The sequence below is a fragment of the Linepithema humile genome, chromosome 1 (genome assembly GCF_040581485.1).
Source record: "Linepithema humile isolate Giens D197 chromosome 1, Lhum_UNIL_v1.0, whole genome shotgun sequence".
Lineage (NCBI taxonomy): Eukaryota > Metazoa > Arthropoda > Insecta > Hymenoptera > Formicidae > Linepithema > Linepithema humile.
The window spans coordinates 1,349,274-1,374,253 of record NC_090128.1 but is presented as its reverse complement, the minus strand read 5'-3'; the positions used below and the strand labels follow the sequence as shown (position 1 = coordinate 1,374,253).

Genomic DNA, 24,980 nt, shown 5'->3' with positions numbered 1-24,980 from the left:
GCTTGTTTGCCAAAAAAGAATATCTTCCGGCGTATTATTATATAAAAACAGAGGAAATAATCGAAGCGTGTAGTTCAAAGAGTAATGTAATAATTTTTCCAACAACAATATTGATGGTATCACAAAATCACAAGATATTTGATCCTTTTGAATTTAATTAATTTGAAAATCACCGTACTATATTAATACTAAAATTAAGTTAAATATATTAATATCATCAACTTAACTTAATACTTTTTTTTATCGACATTTGCACACATTGTATACACATTGTATACACAATTCACCGACAGTGAAGCATATCGTAGAGTGTAATAAACTAGTAAAATATTACACGGAGCGAGTTGTTATTCACATTGCGAGGTAGATACTGATGAAGATGTCGTATCTTACATTTATGATGATACCACAGTAAATTACGCGGTAAACGAGTAAAACCCGGACTACACAGGAAATTTGTAGAAGGTAGACCATGTGTCAGGCACATTCCGCGCCGGCAGAAGACGGTGGATTAATTATTAAAGGTGTTTTGCTGGCGCAACGATCCGGTTTACTTTACCATGTAGCTTGATCAATTACAACGCTCGTCTCCCGTCGACTTTGCGTGTTACTACATTAGTAATAACACTAGTTATTACATTTAATCATAAACATAATTAATCAGCGTAATTTCCGTGGTGATTGCATCGCGATGTTTCTCAAGCATTAAATTATGCAGCAAGTTTGAGATTTCATTTCATTATTTTGATCGATTTGGCCAAATTTCTTTCAGTCAATCAGAAATAAACGTCATTATCAGAAAGTAAAATATTTCTATATTTATATTTTTTAATTTTCACGGGCTTATTTTCTACGTCAATGCAGACGCGATCTACAATTGATGAGGCAAATGGATAAACGAAGTACGTATTGAATATCTGCAGAATCATCACTTAGCAACGGAAGATCTAGCTCGAGTTCTCTCTGATATTAATATATCCTGTGTAAAATGGAAATCTGTGCGCTTTTTACTTCTTTCAACAATGGCGGATGTGACATTAATAGAGCGGCTAGGATTTGAAGAAAATCCTTTTCTCCAAATCCCAGCTCGCTAATGGTATCGCCTCTTCACGGGATTTCGATTTCTGATCGGATTCTGAAATGTTTCTGCTTGCTCGGCTGTCGCCGGCGGCGCGCGAGGATACTCGATAGAAAATGTCCCCGTGCAAAATTTATATTCTATGCACCGAATATGCGTTACTATTGCAAACTGTAAACACGACGGCAAAACGCGGAGGCGATTTCACATCTCTCCGAGGTGCGCTGTCTCGTTTTTCCACGACATGTTTGACAATCTTGATAGAAGAATATCTCTCGAAAAGAGGGATCGATTTCGTTTATATTTCATACAGTTTATTTAATCGTTGAGCACTATGCAATAAATGTGCATGTATTAAATACTGCGCGTCACGTGTTTTACAAATAACTTATTAGCGAGAGAGCGATTAAAAACCGTTTCTTCCATTTTATTTAAAATATTTTGCATGGATTTTTAGTCCGCTTGTCCATTTAATAACAGCGTTCAAAATTTGTTATTTGACGATTATTCGAACTCCACATGTTGCCAATGGTTAATATTTATGAACTGAGGTTTATAGTTGTGTAAGAAAAATGCAGTAATTTCTATGTCGTGTATTGATCCATTCTGTAAACATATATACATTTAATATTTTAGAAACGAGTAAAACATTCTCCCTCTTGTTTTTGTATTTTTAAACTTCTTTTCACATATATAAAATTTGAATGTTATACATATACAAGAAATTTCTTGCATGAATAAAATATGTGCATTCTTCATTTTTGTGTGTAACATAAAATTATAATCAAAATAATAAATTTAAATAAAAAATTATATTACAAATAAATTCATATATTAACTATTGCAGTATGTATGTAGATTACGTACAAAAATTTCCTGCATGAAATTATATCTGAATATATGTATAATTCTGACAAACTTGGCTCATTAGAGCAAATATTTGTTTATCTGCCGCAATTATTTTAAAAAGATTACTTATGGCGCTCTAATACATCCGAACGTGGTCTCATTTATTGCTTCTCGTTTCACACATTAAAACGATTTAATCTTTTTGGTATTAAATATCAAATATCGACCATCGGGAAGATTAGTAGCTCACATCAACGTCATAAAACTCAATAAGATCGCGCAAGGGGCCATAAAAAGCTTATTCCCGAATAGACACTACCGGACGTAAGTAATTGGCCAGTCGGCCAAACCGGATTTATCGGTCGCTCGACAAGACTTCTTCCAGTCCAACGCCGTTTTTCCTCGCGTGCCATTCAGATCTGCCGACTTCCTTATCCCGTCGTCGGAGTCTCAACATATACATCCACACACACACACACACACACACACATACGGAATTTCACCCTCGGGATATTTTTCTCCCTCGTCACGTCCAGCGAGCTGCGCAACACAGCGTCGCGTCTTTGTGCAGTTTTCCTTCCTCACTACGGCGTTTCTCCCTTCTCCCGTTCTCTGCGTCCCGCGATTTCTTCCCATTCTCTTCTCTTCTCATCTCTTTCCTTTGTGTTGCCTTCTGCTTCTTCGGGTTTGCCAGCGACGGAGCTTTTTTGTCCTTTCCCGCGACTCCTTCCCGTCTCGCAACGTCGCGAGCTGCATCCAGCGGGGGTCTCAAAGGTCTCGCCGACATCCTCAAAATATGCTAACTTCTTCCATTTTCCTGACTCGATCTCTCAGGGACGGATGTACACGCAGACACGTGAGATCTTAGCTGGGAACCTCGAAAAGTAGACAAAACTACAAATTCGAGGCATCGTGCCTCGAATTTTAATTACTTTTAGAATAATGTAATTGTAAAATTGCGACATTAAATAATTGTAATAAGAAATTAACATGTCGCAGTTTTTCGAAAAACTGTTCTTTATTTTAGAGGCACTTTAGATACTTCAAAATCAGATTTAAGCCTGTGGTGCACAAGAAGGAATATTTCAGACTCTGTATTCAGACTCCGTTATCTGTCAGACTCTCTGCATTAGCTACTTTTTTCTTCGCGGCGCTCGCTGTACTTTTTATCAAGTTTTATCTTCTTTCAAGTAGTCTTTAGACCGTCTTTGAACTATCTTTCTGCAGCATATCTGAATTAAATATTTCGCAATAATTTTTTTTCCTCTCTTATTTTTCGTGGACCTCCGAGAACATGCATCATATAGTTAATCCGCCACTGTCTTTTCCTCGTCCTCCGTTCTCACGATGCGCTCTACTCTTCGCGGCTTGAAAGCTGGATATTTACGTCTTACTGCGCCCACGAGCCTGTCCCTCTTTCGAGAGAGAAAACGAAATAAAGAATTTCCGCTCGGTTCCTTCGCAACTCGTCCAGCTCCTTTCCGACGTTCTTGCACGCTCTATGAACCCGCACTTATTACATCAGCGATTTTCACCCCAAACCGCGGTCACCCTTTTGTGGGATTCCTTATTTGCGACGTGCGGGAAAAAAATGATATCGGCGCGGATCTTTTTCGAACATTTATACCTTGTTTATCGTGACGCGAATCGATGAACAGGAAGGGAATTCACGATGGACGTTTTTCTCAGCGATTTCTCGTTATTATAAATGAAACGATGTCAATTGTCTTATCGTCTATCTTGTTGCGAAATAAAATTACGTAAACTGCAGGTTCAATTGCAAATTGATTGCTTTTTACGATTAATCAGGATTATCTAACGCACATTGTTTATGCAATCTAGTCTTGATCGCCATTTAGTGAGAATTAAACTAATGAATAATAAACTAAATTAACTCTTTCTCTTCCTTAATAAATTAAGTTAATCAAGTGAGAATAAAAAACTATAGAAAGCTGTTCTTTTACTTTTATTGATCTTTTCATTAAAAATTTGTTCCATTTTGCAACTATAACTCCCTTGCGAGGGATAAACGTGGAAGCATTAAAAGACAAGAATTTAATTGAGTCTGCTGCTTGTGCACGCTTTATTTATCCCGCAATAATGAGCGAGCGGAAGTGCATCCGCTTGCTTGGTCGAGCTTCATAATTATGCAATACACCAGATACTGAACTTTTTTTCCTTGTGAAGTTTGCAAAGAAAGAACCCTGATTACGACTTCTCACTTCCTCATTGCGAAAAATTTTGCTTTGTCGCACTATGAGTTTTTTAATCGGACGCTTATCGCAAAGTTAATATAAGAACAGCGGTGGCTGTTGTATTTGCAAAAACAATTTGACAGCAAAAAGGCTGATAGAAAAAATTTTAAACAAATATATATATATATATATATATATATAATAAAACTATATTATAAGAAATATATAAGACTCGAAATAATTTTTAAATCATATCTTAATGATGTGGTAATAAAAAATTTTAAAGAGAAAATGCATTAATTGTGCGCAATTTTGTTCTTTGTTTTTTGTTCTTTGTTGTTAATTGTTATATAATTTTATTTTGTTATTATAAAAATTTATCTATTAACGCATACTGAATTATGAAGTCAACGCATAAGTACGTAAGTTCTTGATGGACAGGTTATTACGCAACGATGTAGAAACTCAACAAAGAGGAGTCGATGTCAAACAGAAATCTCCTTCTTCCTCATTCACGCTTTATTTGTTAAAATATAACGGGAGGGAAAAAAGGGCAAGGCCCCGAGATACACCCTACGCGCTCGGTACACTCTATAATTATGTGTACTGGGTGGAATGCCCCGCGATGAACTTTGCTTGTGAACTTTACGAGAACTCGCAATTTCTCGCTTCGATGTTAGCGCGACGACGTCACGGAATTCAACGGAACTTGTAAAAAAAAATACAGCGTTATCGTAAACAGCGACAAGAAGATACATGCGAGAAACATTTGTGATAATTTTCCATCGAGTTTTTATTGCCGACTTTATTTGCGCTAACGCAACGGGGTAGGAAGGAGAAAATGAGGGGTTACGACAAGTCTCTCTCTCTCTTCGCACGCTTTATTTATTCACACACGCCACTGCACTGAATATGCACTTTAACTTGATTTATAATTAGAGAGATAAGAAATATTTTACATTTATTCGCGTTCGTCGAATAATAATGATAAATCTACCATTAATATTATTTGATAAAAAATCGAGGATTTCTACAACTAATTTTTGCCGCATTTATTTTGTTACAGAGGAAGTATTCGGCTCGAACGAGGCACTCTGGTTTTCTCCCAGCGGCAGTAAATTGGTGTTCGGCTATTTCGATGATACGAACACTCCTATTATGACTATACCGTTTTACGGATATCCCGGAAGCTTAAGTTTCCAATACACTTCGGCAATACCTATTCACTATCCTAAAGTAAGTACTTAATCTTTTCTCATTGTTTCATTCTGTTCAGTATGATAAGTGCGATAAGAAAATATTTGTTTGCATTGCTACGTTTTCAATTCTTTCATATTTTTTAAATTACGAAAATAATATAATAGCTTAATAATCTAATTCCGATATAAAATATTAAAACGTTAAGCATTTTAAACGTACATGCTGTTTTGCTGTATAATAAACGTTATATTCTAAAATGTATTTTATATATTTCTTGCGTAATGTTTCATATCTGATACATTTGCGATGCAAATTTTGCATGTTTATTATTCGCTGTTTTAATTAATTATCTCTCTGTGTGAAAAAAATATTGCCTAATAGCGAAAAATAAAATTCTGTGCGGGAAAAAATAGTGGCACTTTAAAAGGCAGCGATTCCCGAGTGTTAGGCGTTCTCAGAAACGTCCGCACTTCCGCATTTCGTTTCCTCGCGAATTTTCGTCTCGCGCCGCCCCATTCGAGATATGAAAAGCCATCTAACAAAAGTTTACATCCTGAAAAGACGAGAGGGGTGTGAACGTGGCACTTCTGCATTTTTCAATGTCTTTTTTTTGTTACTCGCGATTGACATCGCCGCAAGAAGTCATAGCTCGACGTAAAGAAATATCCGCCGCGTCGGTTCAATCTTTGAATGACATCTTTGTCCTCGAGTGATCGATTTCGTAAGAAATTGCTCGAATACAAAAGACACCAGACGAATACCAGACAAGTAAATAAGTGGCAAGAGTAACATTTAATGCTGAGTAGTGATGCTTTTGCTTTTATTTATAAACGTTTTTACTGTGTATATTTAATAACAAAGCTGTGCACTTCTTTTTTTTAAACAAGAACATATCACACATCTAATGTCACTAATAATCGATTCTTTTCAAATCCATTATGTTTAAAGCACAATGGAATGCAACATTTGATACGTAGTTTCATCCGCAGTGCCATTACTATGAAGCAATTCTGCAAGTATATAACTTTCAGACTTGAATAGATGAAAGTTTCAATTTCTTCACCGAGTGATTCATTTCGCTTGATGTGCAAACTGCCATTCTGCCATTTCCCCAGCGGGAAAGACTAATGTATATTTATCTGGATTCCATCTGTTCTGAGATTTTATTGTGCTTTAAAACACAAGCTGCTTTAAGACTACTTCAGTGGAAATAAACTTTATTCATCTAAATTTGATTAATTTTATTTCGTTTATGATGGCCGCAATAAATGCAACCGCATGAATATTTATTTCAGTCAAAGAGAAAATATAATGCAAAAAAAAATAAGTTTGCTCTGTAAATATTTACATTTGCATAAAACTCCATTCTTTAAATTATAATGAAATGCAAAAAGCAGAGATTTAAATAATTTTATATGATTTAAAAATACGTCGCGCTACGTGGCCAAAATAACTCGTTAAATAAATTTGTCATTTGTAGAATGTCACATTAGCGATAAAATCATTAAATATGACCTTTATGTCGCTATTAAATATTTTATCGAAACGTGACATTGTTATAAATTCTTTTTTAATTAATATATGATAAATAACAAAATAATAAATTTACTTAATTTTCTAAAATTGTCTGAAGCAAATATTTGTCGCTTCGACAAATAACAAAATTTTTATGAGAAATAAATTATTGTTATTTATGAGATTGATTATAATTATTATATAGGGTAAATTATTATTATCTACGCAGTAGCGCGAAGCAGAAAAGGATATAAATAAAATTTGTGCAATTCTCGTATTGAATAATAACGTTGACATTTTTATGAAACTCTGTCTTTCAAATTTAGTAATTTATTAAGTTTGTTTTATTACTATAATAAATAATGCTTATCAAATAAAGTTTTTACATTTTCCGGCCATTAGCGTTACCTGCCGCTTTGCAGGAAGTTAAAATAAAAATAGGAAACTTCTTTAATTTACTAAAATGTAGTCACGAATTATTCTTTAGATAATTTGTTAAAAGAATGGAGTTCAAAATATTATTTTCTTTTTTTCTCATTTGCATTATATATTTAAATTGATATTTCGTTTGGTAATAAAGTTGGGAGTAATGAAGCAAGAACACGTGATGTTACATGTTGATTTTGTTACCTCGGTCTCTTGAGACTCGCAGTTCCAAATTGCTACAAATTGCGAAGCGAGAAATAGGAATCTCGGAGTCATTGCGTGATTGCCGAGTGAACGGTAGTCTACGATGAATCATGTAAATTTTGTGAACAATAAAATCTCTTGTTGTTTATTGCAAACAAAATAAAGTAAACTATGTTTATAGCAACCACCTTTATCTAAGTCGTGGACAAACAGCTCAAACGACTTATTCAAGTGGCATCTCGTTACTTCTCAATGAAACGAGAGCCGCTTTATGCCAGTAAACTAATATTAGTAGAATATTGCGAAGTCGAACAAATGAATAAACATTATGAACAGCAATTACAGCGTCGCGTCTTCAGATTAAACAGAATTGTCATTAAAACTTTCAGCATTAAGAGGACAGGATTTCAGGTGCACTTAAAGTAATCAGTTAAGGAACAGTCATGGCCGACAGAATTGAAGATTTATGTTTCCAATTTCATTAAAACATTTTCGTGCAAACAATCTTGTAAATAACAACTTTACGCACTTTGTAAGAAAATACGTCTGTTGCAAATATATACACGAACATCTGCAGGTTTTGTTTCTTTACAAAACTATAATTTACATTATTGTCATACTTTACGCCTGAAGACGAGCTATTAACTTTGAAGAAACTTACATTTTACTAATTTGACTTTGAATTAATTGAATAGTTTGTGATTAAAATTAAGGACAAAAACGATGAACTAAATACAAAGCAATAATACTTTTTCACGGCGAATTGCATTTTATTAATGAATTGATCAGAGAATATATTTTATTTATATCGATATGCTTTTTCGCTCATCTTTCCTATTTTATCACTATTTTGTCATTTTGCATCTTACAAGGAATTCCTGCTTTCTGTTTCAGAGCGGCACCAAGAATCCAACAGTGAAACTATTTTGCGTCGATCTCGACATGGTGGTGCAGGGTAATGTAACCTTGGTGGAGATTGAACATCCACTTATCTTGTCCACCTCCGAGAGGATTCTGTCGGCGGTGGACTTCCCTACGGACAATCTCGTGTTCGCGACTTGGATGAATCGGGTGCAGAATAGGGCGTACTTCCAACTCTGCGACGTCGACAACCTTCTGCCAAATTGCACGACAGTAGGTACTTCCTTATCCTCGCGCGTGAAGTAATCTTCCGGTTCTCATTTGATAGTACGCTTTGCAGAGACTCCGTTTTGCTCTCGTGGATCTTAATTTAGGCGCTCTTCCTTTAGTTGAGCAATAGTGTTTTAATTAGTACGCGCTCGCCAGCGACTCGGCTAATTCGCAATTCCGCGCGAGTCTTTCGCGACTGTTTCTTACTGAAACTTACGTACTTGCTACAAATTTTAAGTATCGATAAAGACTCCGCATAGCAGAGTTTTACAATCAAATTAATTTCGTACCAAAAGCGCGAAATTCGCGTCGCATTGTGAAAGACGATTTTCCCGGCGAAGTATTTTCCACGTTAAAATTAGTTGGCGTATTGGAAAACGTCCGCAGAAAAAAACGAGGGTGGCATTAAGAAGCTGTAGTTACAATTTTTAACTTTTTGTGCATTTTTTTTACATTCTCGAAGAAAAAAGTAAACAGGCTTCTCTTTGCCGGATTACTTTATTAACTTTATGTTAAAAACTTTGGTTTATGAATGTTCGCAAGAAGTACAAAGTTGATTTAATTCTACGCGAATGTACGTGAATGTGGATATAATATTGTGACATTGGTGTAAGAGCGGGAACATTTTAACAGCGCGTCTTTTATGAATAAAGACACGACTTAATTAAGTCGACAGAAAGTAATTTACTGATGGAAGAACGTCTAATTGTCCCTAGGCGCTCTCATATATCGAGACAAATGGCTGGGTAGAACAGTTCGAAGCGCCTACGTTCAGCGAGGACGGCACGTCCTTCCTCCTGATATTGCCGCAGAAACAGAAGGACGGTAGCAATTGGCGACACGTTGTGCTGGTTACGAATGCAACCAGCGGCAAATCCACCATCACTGCCCTCACATCTGGCTATTTCGTCGTGACGGAGATAGTTTCGTGGGATCAGGAGGATTCGTACTTGTGAGTACAAACACAAGCTATTAATTCGTGCGTTTCTAACTAAAGCGTCTTATTAATTTCAAATGTTTGAAAAATGTTTTAACAATTTTTTTAAGATATTTAGAATCTTGAATTTTACATTTATCGACAACATGTGCATTGTATTTATATTTTATTTTATTTTATTTTTATTTTGAATTTATATCGCAATTTTAGCAGAATATCGCTATTTCAATTTGTATAAAATTTTGTATAAAAAATTTTAAAATACTGCACTATTTTTGGTGCAAGAGTAATTTAAAAATTAATATGCGAATCAAAGAAATATTACAAGAAATTGTTAATGGAATCGAAATCTATATAGGCGATATAATTATTCGTGGCTTTGATAGAAAAGTTCTTGCAAGAAGCCAAATCAGTTCAATTACTTAAAACTTCGATAATCTACTATTAGCGATTGAACCAAATAGATTACGTTTGCACTTCTTCGGAAACTTCCCAACAATCTCAGCTTCTTTTCAGTAACTGCGAATTAAGACCGCCAAAGCTCGATAAATTTGCTACCGATGCGTAATTTAATAGAATAAAGATAATCGAATTAGCATGAACGAATGACTTATCCGTTGTAAAACAATTTTAATGGCAAAATTATAATCATACATTTGCGTCAAAAAGAAAACTCGTTGAACGTCTTAGCGTTTACATTAGCATTTAATTTATTTTGAAAGCGTGCATCCATGACATTTCGGCAAACTTTTCCCGAAAAATGTGTTTTTGGTTTCGACACTTTCGATAGAGAACTGCTCTCGCGTGCGTGTGCGTAGTCCGTAACACGAGTCTTTGAGCATGAGATACGTGCTCTCCTTCCGGGCATTTATCCCGACCGATGACGTTCAGAAAGATAGCGGCGCGCGAAATGGCTCGGAAGTAATTTGCGAAGTGAAAGCAGAACTCCACGACGATGGCGCAGAGCTGGAAAGTTGCGTGATGTCGTGGCGGTTGCAGAACGGGGGAGTGAGAGGGAACGTAGGTGCGTCCTTTCGGTAGGTTGACCCCGCCTCGCAAGAAGCGGCTGACTTAATTGCGCGTTCATAAATTAAACGAGATCTTCGTCGAAGGAGCGAAGCGAGCGCTCGCCCGCCGCACCGGTCGCTCGCCGACGTCGCACGAATTCGCTTTTTCCGCGTCTCGGAATCCTCGTCGGTCGATTAACGCTCGATGGAAGTGGCCGACGGGAATCGAATTACCGGCGGATCACGCGATCAGAAGTTGGGACGTCGTTGTCGACGACGACAACGGCAACGACTTCCTGCCGCGCCGTTTCTTCAAGATCCTCCCCCCGGAAAGACCATCGGAAGATCCACTTCATCTCACGGAAAAATTGCTTTCATCCAGCGTTAATGACATCGTCTAAAGTTTCATCGCGTTTCACGTTGACTGGATAAAAATTAAACTAATTTGCGATCGAAGTGAACAAAATATTCAGAACAAGCTCTAATGACGACAAATCTTCCATTCAATCTTCTAATTTTCCGCAAACATTTTCAATTTCTCTCATGATTATAATAAAAATTATTTGAATTATAAAGCTAACTAATTATATCAAGAAAAATGTGGTTACGTAAGATTATTGGTAAAAATGAAAATACGCAAATGATTACATTAAAAAGGACTCAGTTGTGTAAAGAAATATCACTACGGTTACCACAAATGGAAATTTAGATATCTTGATGATATGCCGACAATTTCTGCCACGTTCCAAAACTGCGGCATGCCGAAACAATGTCGCCACGTTCCAACCTCGATTAACGATAAGAGTCGCGTCCGCTTCCAGTTCCGCCATTACGCGCACATGTTCAATGAATTTAACCAAGTTATTTCGTTGCACACATCGTTCGTGTAAGAAAGTGGGTATCAACGAACGTGAACTGTATTCGGGTAACACGCATGAATTAATCATTAGGACGGTGTAAACAGCGGAGCGGCGTTCAGGAGTTATTCAGTGGCGTTGCGTTTGCGGCTTGTGGACGACGTAACGCGTAATCAATGCGCGGAATCCGCAATACGATCACATTAACATCTGCAGGAATGCATCGATATGGTATGTTCACATCATCGTATTAGTATCTTGAGATTCGCACAATCAATATCATTCCACAATCTGATTCGATTCCATCGGATACCAGACTCGACGGGAAGGAGGAGGAAAGGACTGTTCAGAGTGCAATCGGCGTTTAGAAAAATAGGAATCGGTTAAACGACGTAATGATAGGATTTCCGAAGTTGCGTTCTTTAAATCACCGAATGCTTTTGCTGCTTCAGCTTTGGTCGAAAAACTTTTTGCAGTTTTATGCGCCGCAGTTATCAAACCACTCTTTTCGTAAGCACGTAAAAGTTTTCATGGCTTAGGAAAGAACGTGCGAGAATCGCGCTCGATATTGGAAAGTTGAGTAATTACGGCGACACACATTTTAACCGTCCGGATCGTCGATGATATCGAAGATCGCGTTGCGAGACACGTGTCGCGAGGCATTAGAAGCGTTTAATGCGCTAGAATTGTTGTCGCACATCTTGAGCTCTGCACTTGAATTAGTTTGCACGTCGCACGCGGACGCGGCCCATCTACCAGCTCCCGCGAACGATTCGTGGACAGCCCGGCACCGCAAGAACCGCTCATGCATCGGGAAATGTTCGTGAGCTGTTTCCGAAAACTCCGCCGGCGGTGGAGCCAAATGGAAACGTCACTGCACCCCGGAGATAAACACCGCGCGCGGTTACGCCCGTACTATTAACCGCCCTTATTATTCTAGTCGTCGCGTCGCGTACTCGTTAACCCTGAACCCGGCGATGTATCCCGCAGGATACATCTCTCTCTTTCTCACCGCACAGATTTGCGGCTTCTTCCTCGCGGCTTAAGTGGCTTTTTCTGTTCTCAATCTGTATAAATTACATCGTCGTGTTTTTGGTCACTTTATTGTCACACAAGCATCCATCATTCAGTAAATAGTGTGCTCAGGAGAGAAATTACTATTATGAAAAAAGGATAGAAGGGGGGAGAGTAATGTAGCGAATTTAACAGTGCCGGCGATATTTAAGATAAGATATCTGAGTCGGATTAAATTAAAACTTTTCTTTAACGTCTCTAGCGTTCGTCTCTTTTTAATTCGTAGTAGCGAAATATCGATAAGGCTTACATTTCATTTTAATTTAATTATGAAATAACAACCGCAATGCTTAATGCGCGTTCCGTGAAACGGAACGGCCGCATATATCGGGCGAAAGCGTGTTCCGAGAAACAAGCACTGCCTTTTGCATTCGTCCGTATATCCAATTTATTCCAGCTAAAATTGTAATAGGCTAAAGCTCATGCGGCGATGTTCTCTTGTTGCCGGGCGAGGCTTTCACTCTCGGTATTTCAATTTCAACTTTTATAAAGTTCTTAACACCCTCACTATGCAAAGGCGCGGCTGCTTCCGTCCGACTTGCGCTGTTCGAGATTTAGAATAAACTGCTCAAAAGTTCGCGGCATTGTTTCCTTCGACGGATTGGACGCCTTCTCTACGAGCCATCCCGACGATTCCGCAGCGAGGAAGAACATTCCGATTTAATCCAGGAACGCTAATCACCTCCGTTTGAGCTTTTCCCCCTGGCCAAAAGTTTTCGGTGTTATCATCCGAAAGGAATTACGTCACGCAGCTGTCACATCTTAATCTCGCCCAGCTTAAGTTATGTGCGACGAAAATCGATAAAGCACGGTAAAGTAACTTATTAATCCCAAGTTAAACCATTAACAACTTACCTTGTGTCTACACCTCTAAATACTGTACTTTTTAAAGACCCAAAAACAGCAGTGATGAGAAACAAAGATATTAATACGCATTATTCTATCTGAATTTTCAATTGGAAAACTTAGCATTAAAATAGAATGTGGAATTTTCTATTTTAGTGGAATGTAGTTTGAAATTTAATCACGAGAATATTTAACGTATAAAATGAAGAAAATTTACAAAAAGTAGTGTCGTGAAATTTTCTTTTTTAATACACTAACAAGTTACATTATTCTATCTGAATTTTTAATTAGAAACTAATTTCTTTGCACTAAAATGGAGTGTAAAATTTTTCAAGTGCAACAAAGTTCTAACTGAAAAAACTTCTCACGAATTTATTTTCAAATGGCAAGAAGATAACAAAACTTTATCCTTTGTTCAATTCTGAGGGAGTTTTATTTTCACAGAATGCAGTCAGAGAGGTTTAATGATGAGAACATTTAATGCAGAAAAATCGAGGAAATATAAAAAAAAAGCAGAGTATCATCAAATCTTCGTTCTTAATGCTGACAAGTAAGATTGCTGAGTGATCGCGCAGTGAATCAGCAATATGCGCGCTTCCCTTTGACGTAACCGAGCTGTCCGCGATAAGACGTGATCGTTCAACCCGCTTTCACACACGATGATATTCAATCAAAGCGTTTTTTAAGCCAATTTAAACTATTATCGATGAAATGTCGCCGCTCGCTTGAACGGACGGTAAGAAATCACAAACGCGACGGAGCACAAAAGGCGTCGCGACCCTTCGTATCTTCGAGACTGTCGAGCGGACCGACAAATATTATCGAAGCTCTCGAAGGAAACTCCCCGGTTATTTCGCGTCGAGCGTTTCTGGGCCGCGCTATGTGTCCAATTGCCAGTTGTATATAACGTAAACGAGCGATCGTTACGTATATGGATATACGCGGGGGCCACCCGGTGGATAATGGTTTCATGAAAGAATCCGCGAAACGTCCATCAGTTTGCGGAAACACGGTAGTACGATGGTGGATAACCGAGTTGCCCGCGATCGTCGATACTATCAGAAGCAATAACGATACTCGCTACTTCATCGAAAGAATTTCTGATATCCGTCTATAACATAGATCGTTCTGACAATACCGCGGCAACGTTAGCCGCGCACTTTCGTTAAAGTCTTGGGAACGCAGCCAGAAGTTCAATTTTAGAAATTAATAGCGAGGATAATTTAAAGTAAACTTGTAATATATAGACGAGCGAGAGAGAAGAGCCGTGTGAAATGGATCGCGCGTCCATCGTCATAATTGCTTTTAGGCCTTTATAATTTAATATACTTTCGTTCGAAATTACATTCTTAAAATATTTTACGTTAGAGTTGTCGCGCTCTGCTTAAAATGGAAATCAATCTTTGCGCAGAATTGCGGCAGAAACTTTTTTAGCGCACTTAAAGGATTTAATATCTATTGTAGTGATTCAGTGATCAAGTTTTAAGATAATCAATTTTATTTCTATACCAAATTTCATTTCTAATGAGAATAAAAGATAATTTGCGAGCTTTCTGTGTACCGGGAGATCAATTAATCAATTGCATCGTTAAAATCGCCAAATTACCTAACTTTTCTCGAACATTAGTTTCGACTCGAGTCTGACGACGACACTTCTCGGGGTTGTCCGAGTGTGTGAAACTGCTCTCGTGCGGGCGCTTATACATACTAAATTTTCATAGTCCTCATTCCGACGGTCCGTAATCTCGTCTACTAGCTCGCTTTTTATTGGAGCCCGAGACTCCGCCGTTCGTACGTAATTAAACTATATAATGAAACTCGAGATCGCGGCATTAAAGACACGGTTACCAAGCTGTAATGACGCTTGACAGGATGGTTAAGGAAAGTTAAAGCATTTCATACGACTCCTCGCTGCAGACACAATGAAAAACTCAAGGATCATCGTTTTACATCGCTTTGTACAAATATTGTCTGTGATGTTAGACCTTTTTGAATTCATTTTGTTAAAATTAACAAATTTTTAAGCTAATATTCTAATGAAAGCACTAAAATTAGCATTACGGTTGCAAGTTGCTCTCTTTTTTTTTTTTTTTTTTTCTTTTAATTCTGCAAAACGTGTTCAAATTGTACGTGCGATCGCAATCTATTAATGGTACTTGACACGTGTAGCACGAGCAATAACAGCGTGCTGAAGAAGTTAACATCGAATGAGTAAACAACTTGAAATAGATATACTTTGAGTTTGTTGGGAAGGGTAGGTTTCTTGCAACGAAGGACGCAGCTTGTCGCGATAGGCCAACTTTAAATTGCGCCGTTGAAACTTTCATCGTGTTCCGTGAGACAGATAACTTAGAACGGCGTTTCACACCGAGAATTCGTGCACGCGTGCCTCGTGAAAATTACCATGTAAAATAGCGCCGTTTGTTCCCCGCCTTATGCAAAGAAGTTCCAGTTAAATTATAAGCTATACTTGAATTGCTGCTTTAACAGGAAATATATGCAGGCCTGTAATAATGTTATACTTAGAAACATCTGCTGATGAAACAATTTAATTAAACGATAAACGTATTGCTGGAGGTGTTGAAGGTTTATTGCATCACCGATGCACGTAAACGGACGTTTATCACAAAATTGTTTACGCGATAAAATTGAATCGAGTGGCAATATTTAATATAAGGTTTGCAAGCAATTTCAATTTTTAGAAAGCAATAATTAAAAAAAAAACTATTGCAATGTTGAAAATGTAATTGGAATGAAAATTGTGGGTACTTTTAATGTACTTTTAATAAAATCTACGTCGCCGGAGCCTTTGCTCCAGTTTCGTGGAAATAGCAAATTCAATTTATATGTCCTTTCGACACCTCGAAATCGAGGTACAGGAAGCCAATAATCGCCGACCATGTTGACATTATTTCGATTTCGCGTTTCGACACACGTGGCCAAATGGAAGATGCTTATCGGAAAGTCAAACTGCAATGCATTGCGCGGATATCATAAAAGTTATACAACAAATGCATTTAATTTGCCGATATTGCGATATCGCTCCGGGGTCCTCCGATAGAGGTATGCAGCGTAATTCCGGTTTTAGTTTTGGATTTCCGCAGCTCGCAGCTTTCGGGTATTAGCTTTTAATATCGCGGTAACTACAAGTTAACTTTGCAACTCTCAAACTTCGCGAATCGGCGAACTACGGAGTCGCGCGCGAGTAGGACCCAGGCGGTAATACTTCATGAGCATCGTGAAACAAAACTGGCACGCACGCGAGTTTGTGCGGGCGATGTATCCGTTGATTAATTTCATTGAGAAACACTCTCAAAAGGCTGAGCTATATTTCGCCGCTCAAAGCTGCAAGTCTGTAATTAAATGGCGTAGCGGCGGACATATTACTCCAAGTAACTAATGTACTAGGATCAATTCTAGTAATGCACCGGACTCGAATGCCCAGAAGAAAAGAAAAATTACTTTATCGGTTATCCGAGAGTCGGCCAAGCGGAACGAACCAATTTCGTTCAAGTAAATCATTAGAATTCTCTTTTTTTATCTCATATACTTCTTAATTAATTTAAAAAAGATTTGCTACAATTTGATAAATTACGTAACCGGTAATTATATACGCGAGTCACTTGAATCGGAATAAAATAGAAAAATAATTTATATTTTTTTAAAATTATTTTTTAATATAATCTCCTTTAATTTGGATCAACATTATATCGTTAAGAAACTCTGATTTGTTAATACAATGATATTTGTAAAATATCCGACAATTGCTTTTTTTGTTTAATTTGGCGAAATTTCTCTTTAAAAAGAAATTTTTTTTATTTGTGGATGGATTTTTGTCGGTCAATTTTTATTCGTGGAAGTCAGAGCTAAATCAGGTGAATAAAGTGGACGACTATAAATTATACTGCAATTCATTGATTCTTTTCATTGAAACAATACTAGTATGAGAATTATCTTGTAGCAACGTACTCATCTTGCGGAAAGCTTTTTCATATACAATTCGTCTGTCAAGATATGAAATGCATGTTCAGTTGAAATGTGATTACAGCTTTACCGATTTCAAAAACCTTTTAATTGGCGATCCAAAATCTATATTAATGTTATTTATACTTAATTTCAAGAACTTTTCAAGTAATTAAATAAATTATCAACAAAAAGTGTTGTTTCATAATTTGTTCTATAACTTTGTAATTGCATCACAATTTTAATTTAATTTGCGATAATTATAGCGCTTATTTATAGGATGAAAGAAATTTCTAAAAATTTGAAAATTACAATATAATTTATCAAATAAATAATAAATAAAAAGGCAAAAAGAGCCGTTGCTAGTTATTCATACAGTATAATTCCACTTAATGTACAATGATAAACGTTTCGACCTAAATTAGGCCTTTTTATTGTCACACAAAATACATATAAAGTAAACATAATACAATTTTAAAATGTGTCGAAATATTTCATAAAAGACGAAAGCGCAGAAATTTCGAGGCGTGGAATGAATTCATAAGATTTCCTTGTGCCATTATTCTTAATTAACACCGTAATTATCGGGTATTTTAGTTTGCGCATTATGATTGCGCAATATAATTTATGGATGAGTAATTTTAATTTGTTATGATTGATTGAACAACGCCAAATTATCATTTATATTCCCTGTGAAACTCAGTAATCCCCTTCCGCATATTGTTTCCCCTTTGATGTTTATTGCGAATAATCCCTAATTCGCTGTAAAGAGGCAATATATCTCTGATACTATCTAGCCGCAGAATTTAACCCCTGCCATAATACTATCACCCCCGATTATGACAATGAAGTATCAGCTGCCAGATGAAATCCCGAGGGTCCTAAATCTCTTCGGAGCCCGTCGGGCTGCTTGAAATCGATCGATCTTCATTTCTGAAGAAAGGCGCAAAGTGTAGAACCGCTAGAAGTTGCAATTCTCGGATATGCGCGAGAGAATGACGGCGCGAGGCCGTTCAAGATTGATGTGATAGGCTAAATTAACAGGATGCTCGAATTAATCCATTCTAAATAACCCCGCGTCATCTATCTTACCAGCTCAGCGGAACTACTAGCGACTTACCATGTTTGCTAGGTTTCCCTTCGGTTTTCGTAAGCAATAGAGGATTCAGGAACACACCCTTTATCCTTTAGTTCTGAAACTTTGAGGCCCTCATCAAATATTTAATTATTTCATACAAGATGTTTCCATGTATCGCAAAATGAAAGAGACAGTTTAAAGGCATTGCCGTTTCAATACACTTTGAGTGATAATGTGTGCAGAACGGATTGCTTTATTTTGAAATTTATAAATCAGAATTATGAATTTATAAATTAAAAGTTAAAAGATTTTTGCGATTTTTCTTGTCCGATTGATGAAGTATTTTTGGATAGAAAATTTTAAGAAAATATTGTTTCTGATGTTAGGAATGTTTTAAATATTTGAAACAATTTTTCAAACAATTTTAATCATATATCATGCAATTGTCATGAGCACCGCTGGTTTTATACGTTTAACAATTCCATTCGCAATACCGCATCGCTGAGTACCGTAATTTGCATATGCATAGATAAGATATACGAATATCGTCAAACGTATATTACATAATCCGTCAGATTTAACCCATTTCTAGTTTGCTAATATTTGAATAAATCGGAAGGTAATGTAAAGATAATATCAGAAATTTTGCTCACTAATAGTTACTACGTGCTGCTAATAACATTTGTTAGAACAATTTAAACATTTACCTGCTCGAATATTCGCGATAATTAATAAATTTATAAATTATACTTTTTTTGCGTGTGTGAAACCGTATTGTAAAATAACACTCGCAACACACAAGTCATTTTTAGATGTAAATTTCCGACCTCTGAAAAGCGACGGAAAAACTTGAATCAATACTTTCGTTACGTCGCGTACAATCGCATAAAATCTTGGCGGGAGAAAAAAGCAACGTTGTTTTTACGTAGCGCTCTTGCCGAAAGCGTTGAGAACCGACGGGGAACAATGGATCTGATTAATGTGTAATAGTATCAGCGATACACAGGTACGTGCAAGCGGCGGTCAGTCAATGGCCGCAATTTACACCATCAGCTTTCTGATTGTATCTAATGGTAGTATTCTGCCGGCGTAGCCGCTTGATAGCTCAGAACGGGAGCAACTCGATAAATTGGTACGGAGGTTCTCGTGACGCCACGGTCCATATGGAAATTGCGCACTTCTGTTTAGCGATGTGCTCGAATCTCTTGGCGGAGTCGAGGAGAAGATCTTGGAACTGATGGAGAGGGAAATTAGCAAGACGCGAGATAATAGTCCGCTGAATATACCTCGCCGGGATACGTCTCGGTGAAGTAGCATCGGGCTGCCGGACAATTTGTCTTCGCCAACCCTTATCGCGCTTCGGCCATCTCAGCGTCGCAACAGGTGTTCTCCATGTCACATAATGCAGATGCCGAAGAAACTAATTTCTTAGCAGTAACTGGTCAACGTTATCGCGATAACGCGCGACATAATTTTCCGCTCGCAATAATATGCCGCATGATGACATAATGGAAAAGTTAATTCGAATTATTGTATCGCCTAAAAATATAACCGTGTAAAAGAATGTTGGCTAATGTTGGGAGCAGCTAAATGTTTTGCGCTAAAAGCAGTTAAGTCAAAATCGGCCTTGCAAAGCCGAATCCGTTAATACGACGGATCGCACTTATTATTCATCGGACGAAAAATCTTTTTTATTTACTTTCAGATACTATTTGGCCACTTCGGAGCACGAGTCGGCGGTTCAACATTTATATAGAGTGTCCCTGCTGGATCCGGAGCACAAGTCGGTGTGTTTGACTTGCAGTATTGTTAGAGAAAGGGATGGCAGCCGCTGTTTGTACAATAGCGCTAAATTCTCCACTGACAATTCGCATTACGTGCTCACTTGCGCTGGGCCTGGAGTACCCGACATATCCATCTACAATAAGGTGCGTATATTCATCCGCGCTGACACCTCTGTAGATCTTACAGTTTCCGAAGTTCAATTTGCAAGAAATTTTCTGCTAAACCGAAAGCTACGACTGATACGCAGAGATAAGAGTTCTGCACTATTAACCGTTTAATTAACAGCGTACGTTGAACGAAAAAACTGAAATGATTCCGATAATTTAGCGAAGAGTATGTAAAATTAGAATTTTCAAAATAATTTGAAATTTGAAAATAGCGAACAAAACTCATCAGAGTGAAACTCCAATTTCACAAACCGGGAGAATGTAATGGATATCTCGTATGGATTCTCGTCTTCTCCGTTCTAATTCTAGCTTTGAGTTCAACGTTATTGTTGCGGAGCGTGTTTGATACGTTTCATCAATCATCACGTTGTATGCAGTCCGGATTTCTACAAATTTGATACGAATAGAGAGAGAGAGGGGGGGGGGGTGAGAGAGGGGGAGGTAGATTCTGTGAATTTCCTTTTGTTCTCGCTTTTGCGTCGATGTAACTCTCCGCGCGTTTCACAAATTATTACATTATACCCGGAACCGCAAATAATGATCTTTCGTATCGCGCGCGTGTGCGCGCGCGCGCACGCATTTGCATATGATATAGACATATGGATGACGCGGCCGCGTAATTCTGCTAGTGAAAGGTACACGATCCGCGGTGGCCGCTATCAGACAGTCGAATCGAATAAATTTTGTTACAGCAATAGAATACGCAAGTACTACCACGACCCGGGATTTAGTCCCCGGCGTTGCCGCGCGGGTAATATACGAGCGGCTTGCGCACCGCACTCTCTCGCCGTGGCGGTACAAAGCCCGACCGAAATTCCGCGCGCAAAACACATTGCACTCGCGATACCATTCGTTCGGCCTAATCAGATCGAAATCACGACGAGACGGATTATCGCGACATTGTTGGTGACTCCGCAAAAGCAGAATGATACACGGAGCGTAGCGCGACGCTGTAACCGGCGTAATAACGCTGCGTTAAGCTTGCAAGTGCTTTCGGTGTAAATATTCTCGTGTTGCTTTTGAAACCGGTATCCCCACCATAGAAAGAGAACACACAAAGCGGAAGCCGTGTATTTTGACGCGAACGCGTGTGCTACTGTCACGCATGTTCGACAGTGCAATTAGAAATTTTACAGTGATCAATCAGAGAAATGCAAAACGAACTATTTGCGATGAATTATCGAAAAACTCTAAAATAAACTATCATCGATATGATTGAAGTGATGGCGCTACAAGCTGTCGAAATTTTACTTTTCCAGTGTGAATGGTCGCTATCTGACCGCTTGTCCGTAAACGTTTTCGATTCGGTCACGTTTTGTATCAACTTCCAATTTCGCTACGTAAATAAAACACGTTGAGAGAAATGGTGCAATCAACAACAAGTGTGTGCTGGCTGGAATCGACGATTCAGAAGCGTTGCGTATAAATTTAATAACTTATAGAGTGGACAATACATTACAATATAAAACAAAATTCATTACTTGTTATTTTTTTTTATATGTGTCACAAAAGAATGAGGCGCGATTGGAAAGCTGATTAAATAACAGAATCTTTTGCGCAATTTTAATAATTTTATATTAAACGAGATTTCCATCGCAATTTAACATCGAAATGTCCAATTAAAATGAATTCGTCGTTATATAAATTTACGTTTGAGGAAAACAACATCCATCGTATTGTTCTTATAATTTTCCGATGAATTTTCGATCCGGGATGACTTTAGCATAAGGGTCTAAGTCTATTAAAGAAGCACTCTTTCTCCTAAAGACCGACCTTTCTCTTCTTTCTTTCCAGTTTATCTATAATCTATCCATCCATTTGCTTATTCGCCAATCTACCGGCGCGTTCCGCCAACCTTGGAGGAAAAGTTTGCGGTCGGATGAAAGTTTCATTACTCTTTCGATAATCAAATTCCTCCGTCGACTTCCCGTGGTGACAGACGGGTCGAGGCATCGTAAATTGCGAGACGAGAAAAAAATGGTCGGGCAAAAACAACGGCGGATTATTCATACATAAAGGAGTCTGCGAGCAAATTTTAAAAAATTAACATTTGTAATAATTGAATCTCCGTTGAAATGAAAATTACGTGCGTTTTCTGCTTTGTGCCATATTTAAGTCAGAAAAATTCTAGTTTAAAAAATATAAAAATATAATAAAACATTTTTTGCAACAGTGATTAATATTCTTCTAGTTTTTGCTTCTTTTTTATCTTCAATATTAGTAAAATTTTAATATTTTTTATTAAATAATAAGTTTCTTTTCTTTTATCAAGTTTTCTAATATAATAAAATCTAAATTATAGGCACGTAATTATGTTGAAACCTAAATTACGTTGCACCTAGTTTTAAAATGTCTCAATTTGCCTGCGCAAATATAAAATATGTTCGATATACATCGAACTATCTCATTTGTAATCTGATTATCGGAGCGACAGACGGGGAAGGAGAAATGGAAGTCGTCGAAGACTTGGCGGACGGCTAACGTAAGAACGTCGAGAACGAATCCACGTGCTTTATCACGATCGACGGAGCAAAAATCTGACTATCCGGCGCTTTTATCGCTTATTTTCGCACGGCCGCTTAATGCTGATAATTGGTCTTCTCGCCCGGGGAGCCGTCGACAATGAACGCTAATCCAATTACGTTAAAGAGCGACCTTGCCGATGAAATTCGCGCTTTCGAACCACACGAATCGATCCGCTGACGCTTTCCTCCAACTTCGGTTTTAATTAATGCGGATATAAATCCTTGCATTTCTCTCTTGCTTCGTAACGTCTACGTGGAGTAATTATAGATAATCTATTAATGCGCTTGGAAGGTGCCGCGGAAGCGTGGCGTTTGTTAAATTTTAGACCACGCAATCAACGGTACTTGAAGTCTTGTTAATCACTCTTTTCAAAGTGTAATTAGTGAATTTTTCGTTTGAAATAATTCTTTTTTATCGCATCTGTAATTTTTATATTTTTCCTTTTTTTTTAGTTAGAAATTTGTTATTATCACAATGAAAGATTTATCTATTTTATTTATCGTTCTGACAAATTATGAAAGATTGGATTGCGTTTTGTAAATCAAAATATTGGAAAACATTCGTTAACGGATTATAAATATCTCATTTTCATTCAGAATATTCCGTATAAAAGAACGCTTTGAAATTACATGCTAATATGTGTTTTTAATGAAATTTTTGCAGGGAATAATAGAGTAATTTGTTTTACGCGAATATTGCACATCCGTGCACGAAGTCGCAAACACGCACGTGCAAAATTCTCTCTGGAATCCCTTTGTCGATCTTCACTGCACTTTGATGCGATTTGTGAAGCACTCTTGCATGCCGATCCAATTACATCGATATTATGATATCGGCAATTATCGAAATTTACAAAAGGCGTAAAGTGATGCCAATTGATGGCGTTCAATCTTCCGTTATTCCACTTCGTTACTTTCTATTGTGCTGAAGCGACTTTTCACCGCGTGACTAAAAATTCGTATGTATATATTTTAAGTAGCGAAATTTTTCGATCTATTTGAAATCTTTTTAACTTCTTGTATATTAACGATCGCTTTCGATGTCGTATGAATTTTCACGGAGGTTGATATGTCGCTCTTGCAAAACAATAAATAACTTCCGTTAAATTCATGCGCGTAAGTTCAGCGAGTGCGTCGTCATTCTTCACTCACTCTGTCGCTCTTCTTTAAAATTTGATCAATTTACTTTACGCTGTATGCAGTATACACGCGAATTTACTGCCGCGATATACCCGGGCGCAGCACATCCGAGCGGGAGAAAAAAAAATTTATCCGCGTCTGAATCGAAAATCGATATCGCCGTGTCATATCGCGATCACCGTGAGATTCTCACAAAAGCCGGAAACCTCACACAGATCGCCTGTCATTCAGCGAGGGAAACTTCGGCAGCGCGCGGATCCGCGCGGCGAGCGCCTGGGAAAAAGTTTCGCCGCGATGCAAAATCGAGATTCACCGTCAAACGACGGCGAACTCCGCTGAGTGCTCGGCGTACAAAAGCGCAGATTGCGCGCTACATTTGCCCCGACCCCCGGGGCATGGAACTCGCGGGTAAACTCGGCGCAAAAACGCATCCGGCAACTTCGACGGGCAATCGCAAGCGAGAGGAGCGCCCTTCGCCTTCGCCGGATCGTTCGACTTTTCTAATGCAATTTTTTACCGGGCTATATACCGCGCGCACCTTCTTCTCCCCTTTCATTCGACGAGAGGGAAAGAAAAAAAAAAAACTTCGGACAACTACTTGCACAAGTGGCCGCCCTTTGAACCGAATCGATTCCGATTCAGCAAACCGTGGTGAGGGAACGCCGACTGAAGTTGCAAAGCACTTTGGGTAAGGCAAACCGCTAAACGTTCTTCTGGTCTTACAACTTTCCCGCAAGTTTGCGGTGTTTCTGAATGTGTTGACGGTGTTATTCTCTGCTTTCGGTGTAATCTATTATGGTTATGCCGACGTCGGAGCCGGCAAGTGACCGGCGATTGATGGTGTCTAAGAGGCGGATAAAGATGAGAGGAAAATCGGGCGTTAGGAAGATGGATGCGTCGCTTATTACGATGCGCATTGCATACAAATTGGCGAACGAGATTAATCTGTCTACAAATTACATAAGAATATCTATTCATATTATAAAGATTTTGTTATACATAA

General features: G+C 38.0%; 1 protein-coding gene across 14 annotated transcripts in view; it reads left to right on the top strand.

The window, feature by feature from the left end:
- ome (dipeptidyl peptidase 4 omega) overlaps positions 1-24,980 on the top strand; it is a 304,004-nt gene that overhangs the window by 266,098 nt on the left and 12,926 nt on the right. For all 14 annotated transcript variants that reach the window (XM_067348239.1, XM_067348241.1, XM_067348240.1 and 11 more), the window contains 4 exons: positions 5,189-5,358; positions 8,362-8,601; positions 9,315-9,550; positions 20,066-20,288. In XM_067348239.1, coding sequence (XP_067204340.1) covers positions 5,189-5,358; positions 8,362-8,601; positions 9,315-9,550; positions 20,066-20,288 — 869 coding nt within the window. The remainder of the gene's footprint in view (positions 1-5,188; positions 5,359-8,361; positions 8,602-9,314; positions 9,551-20,065; positions 20,289-24,980) is intronic.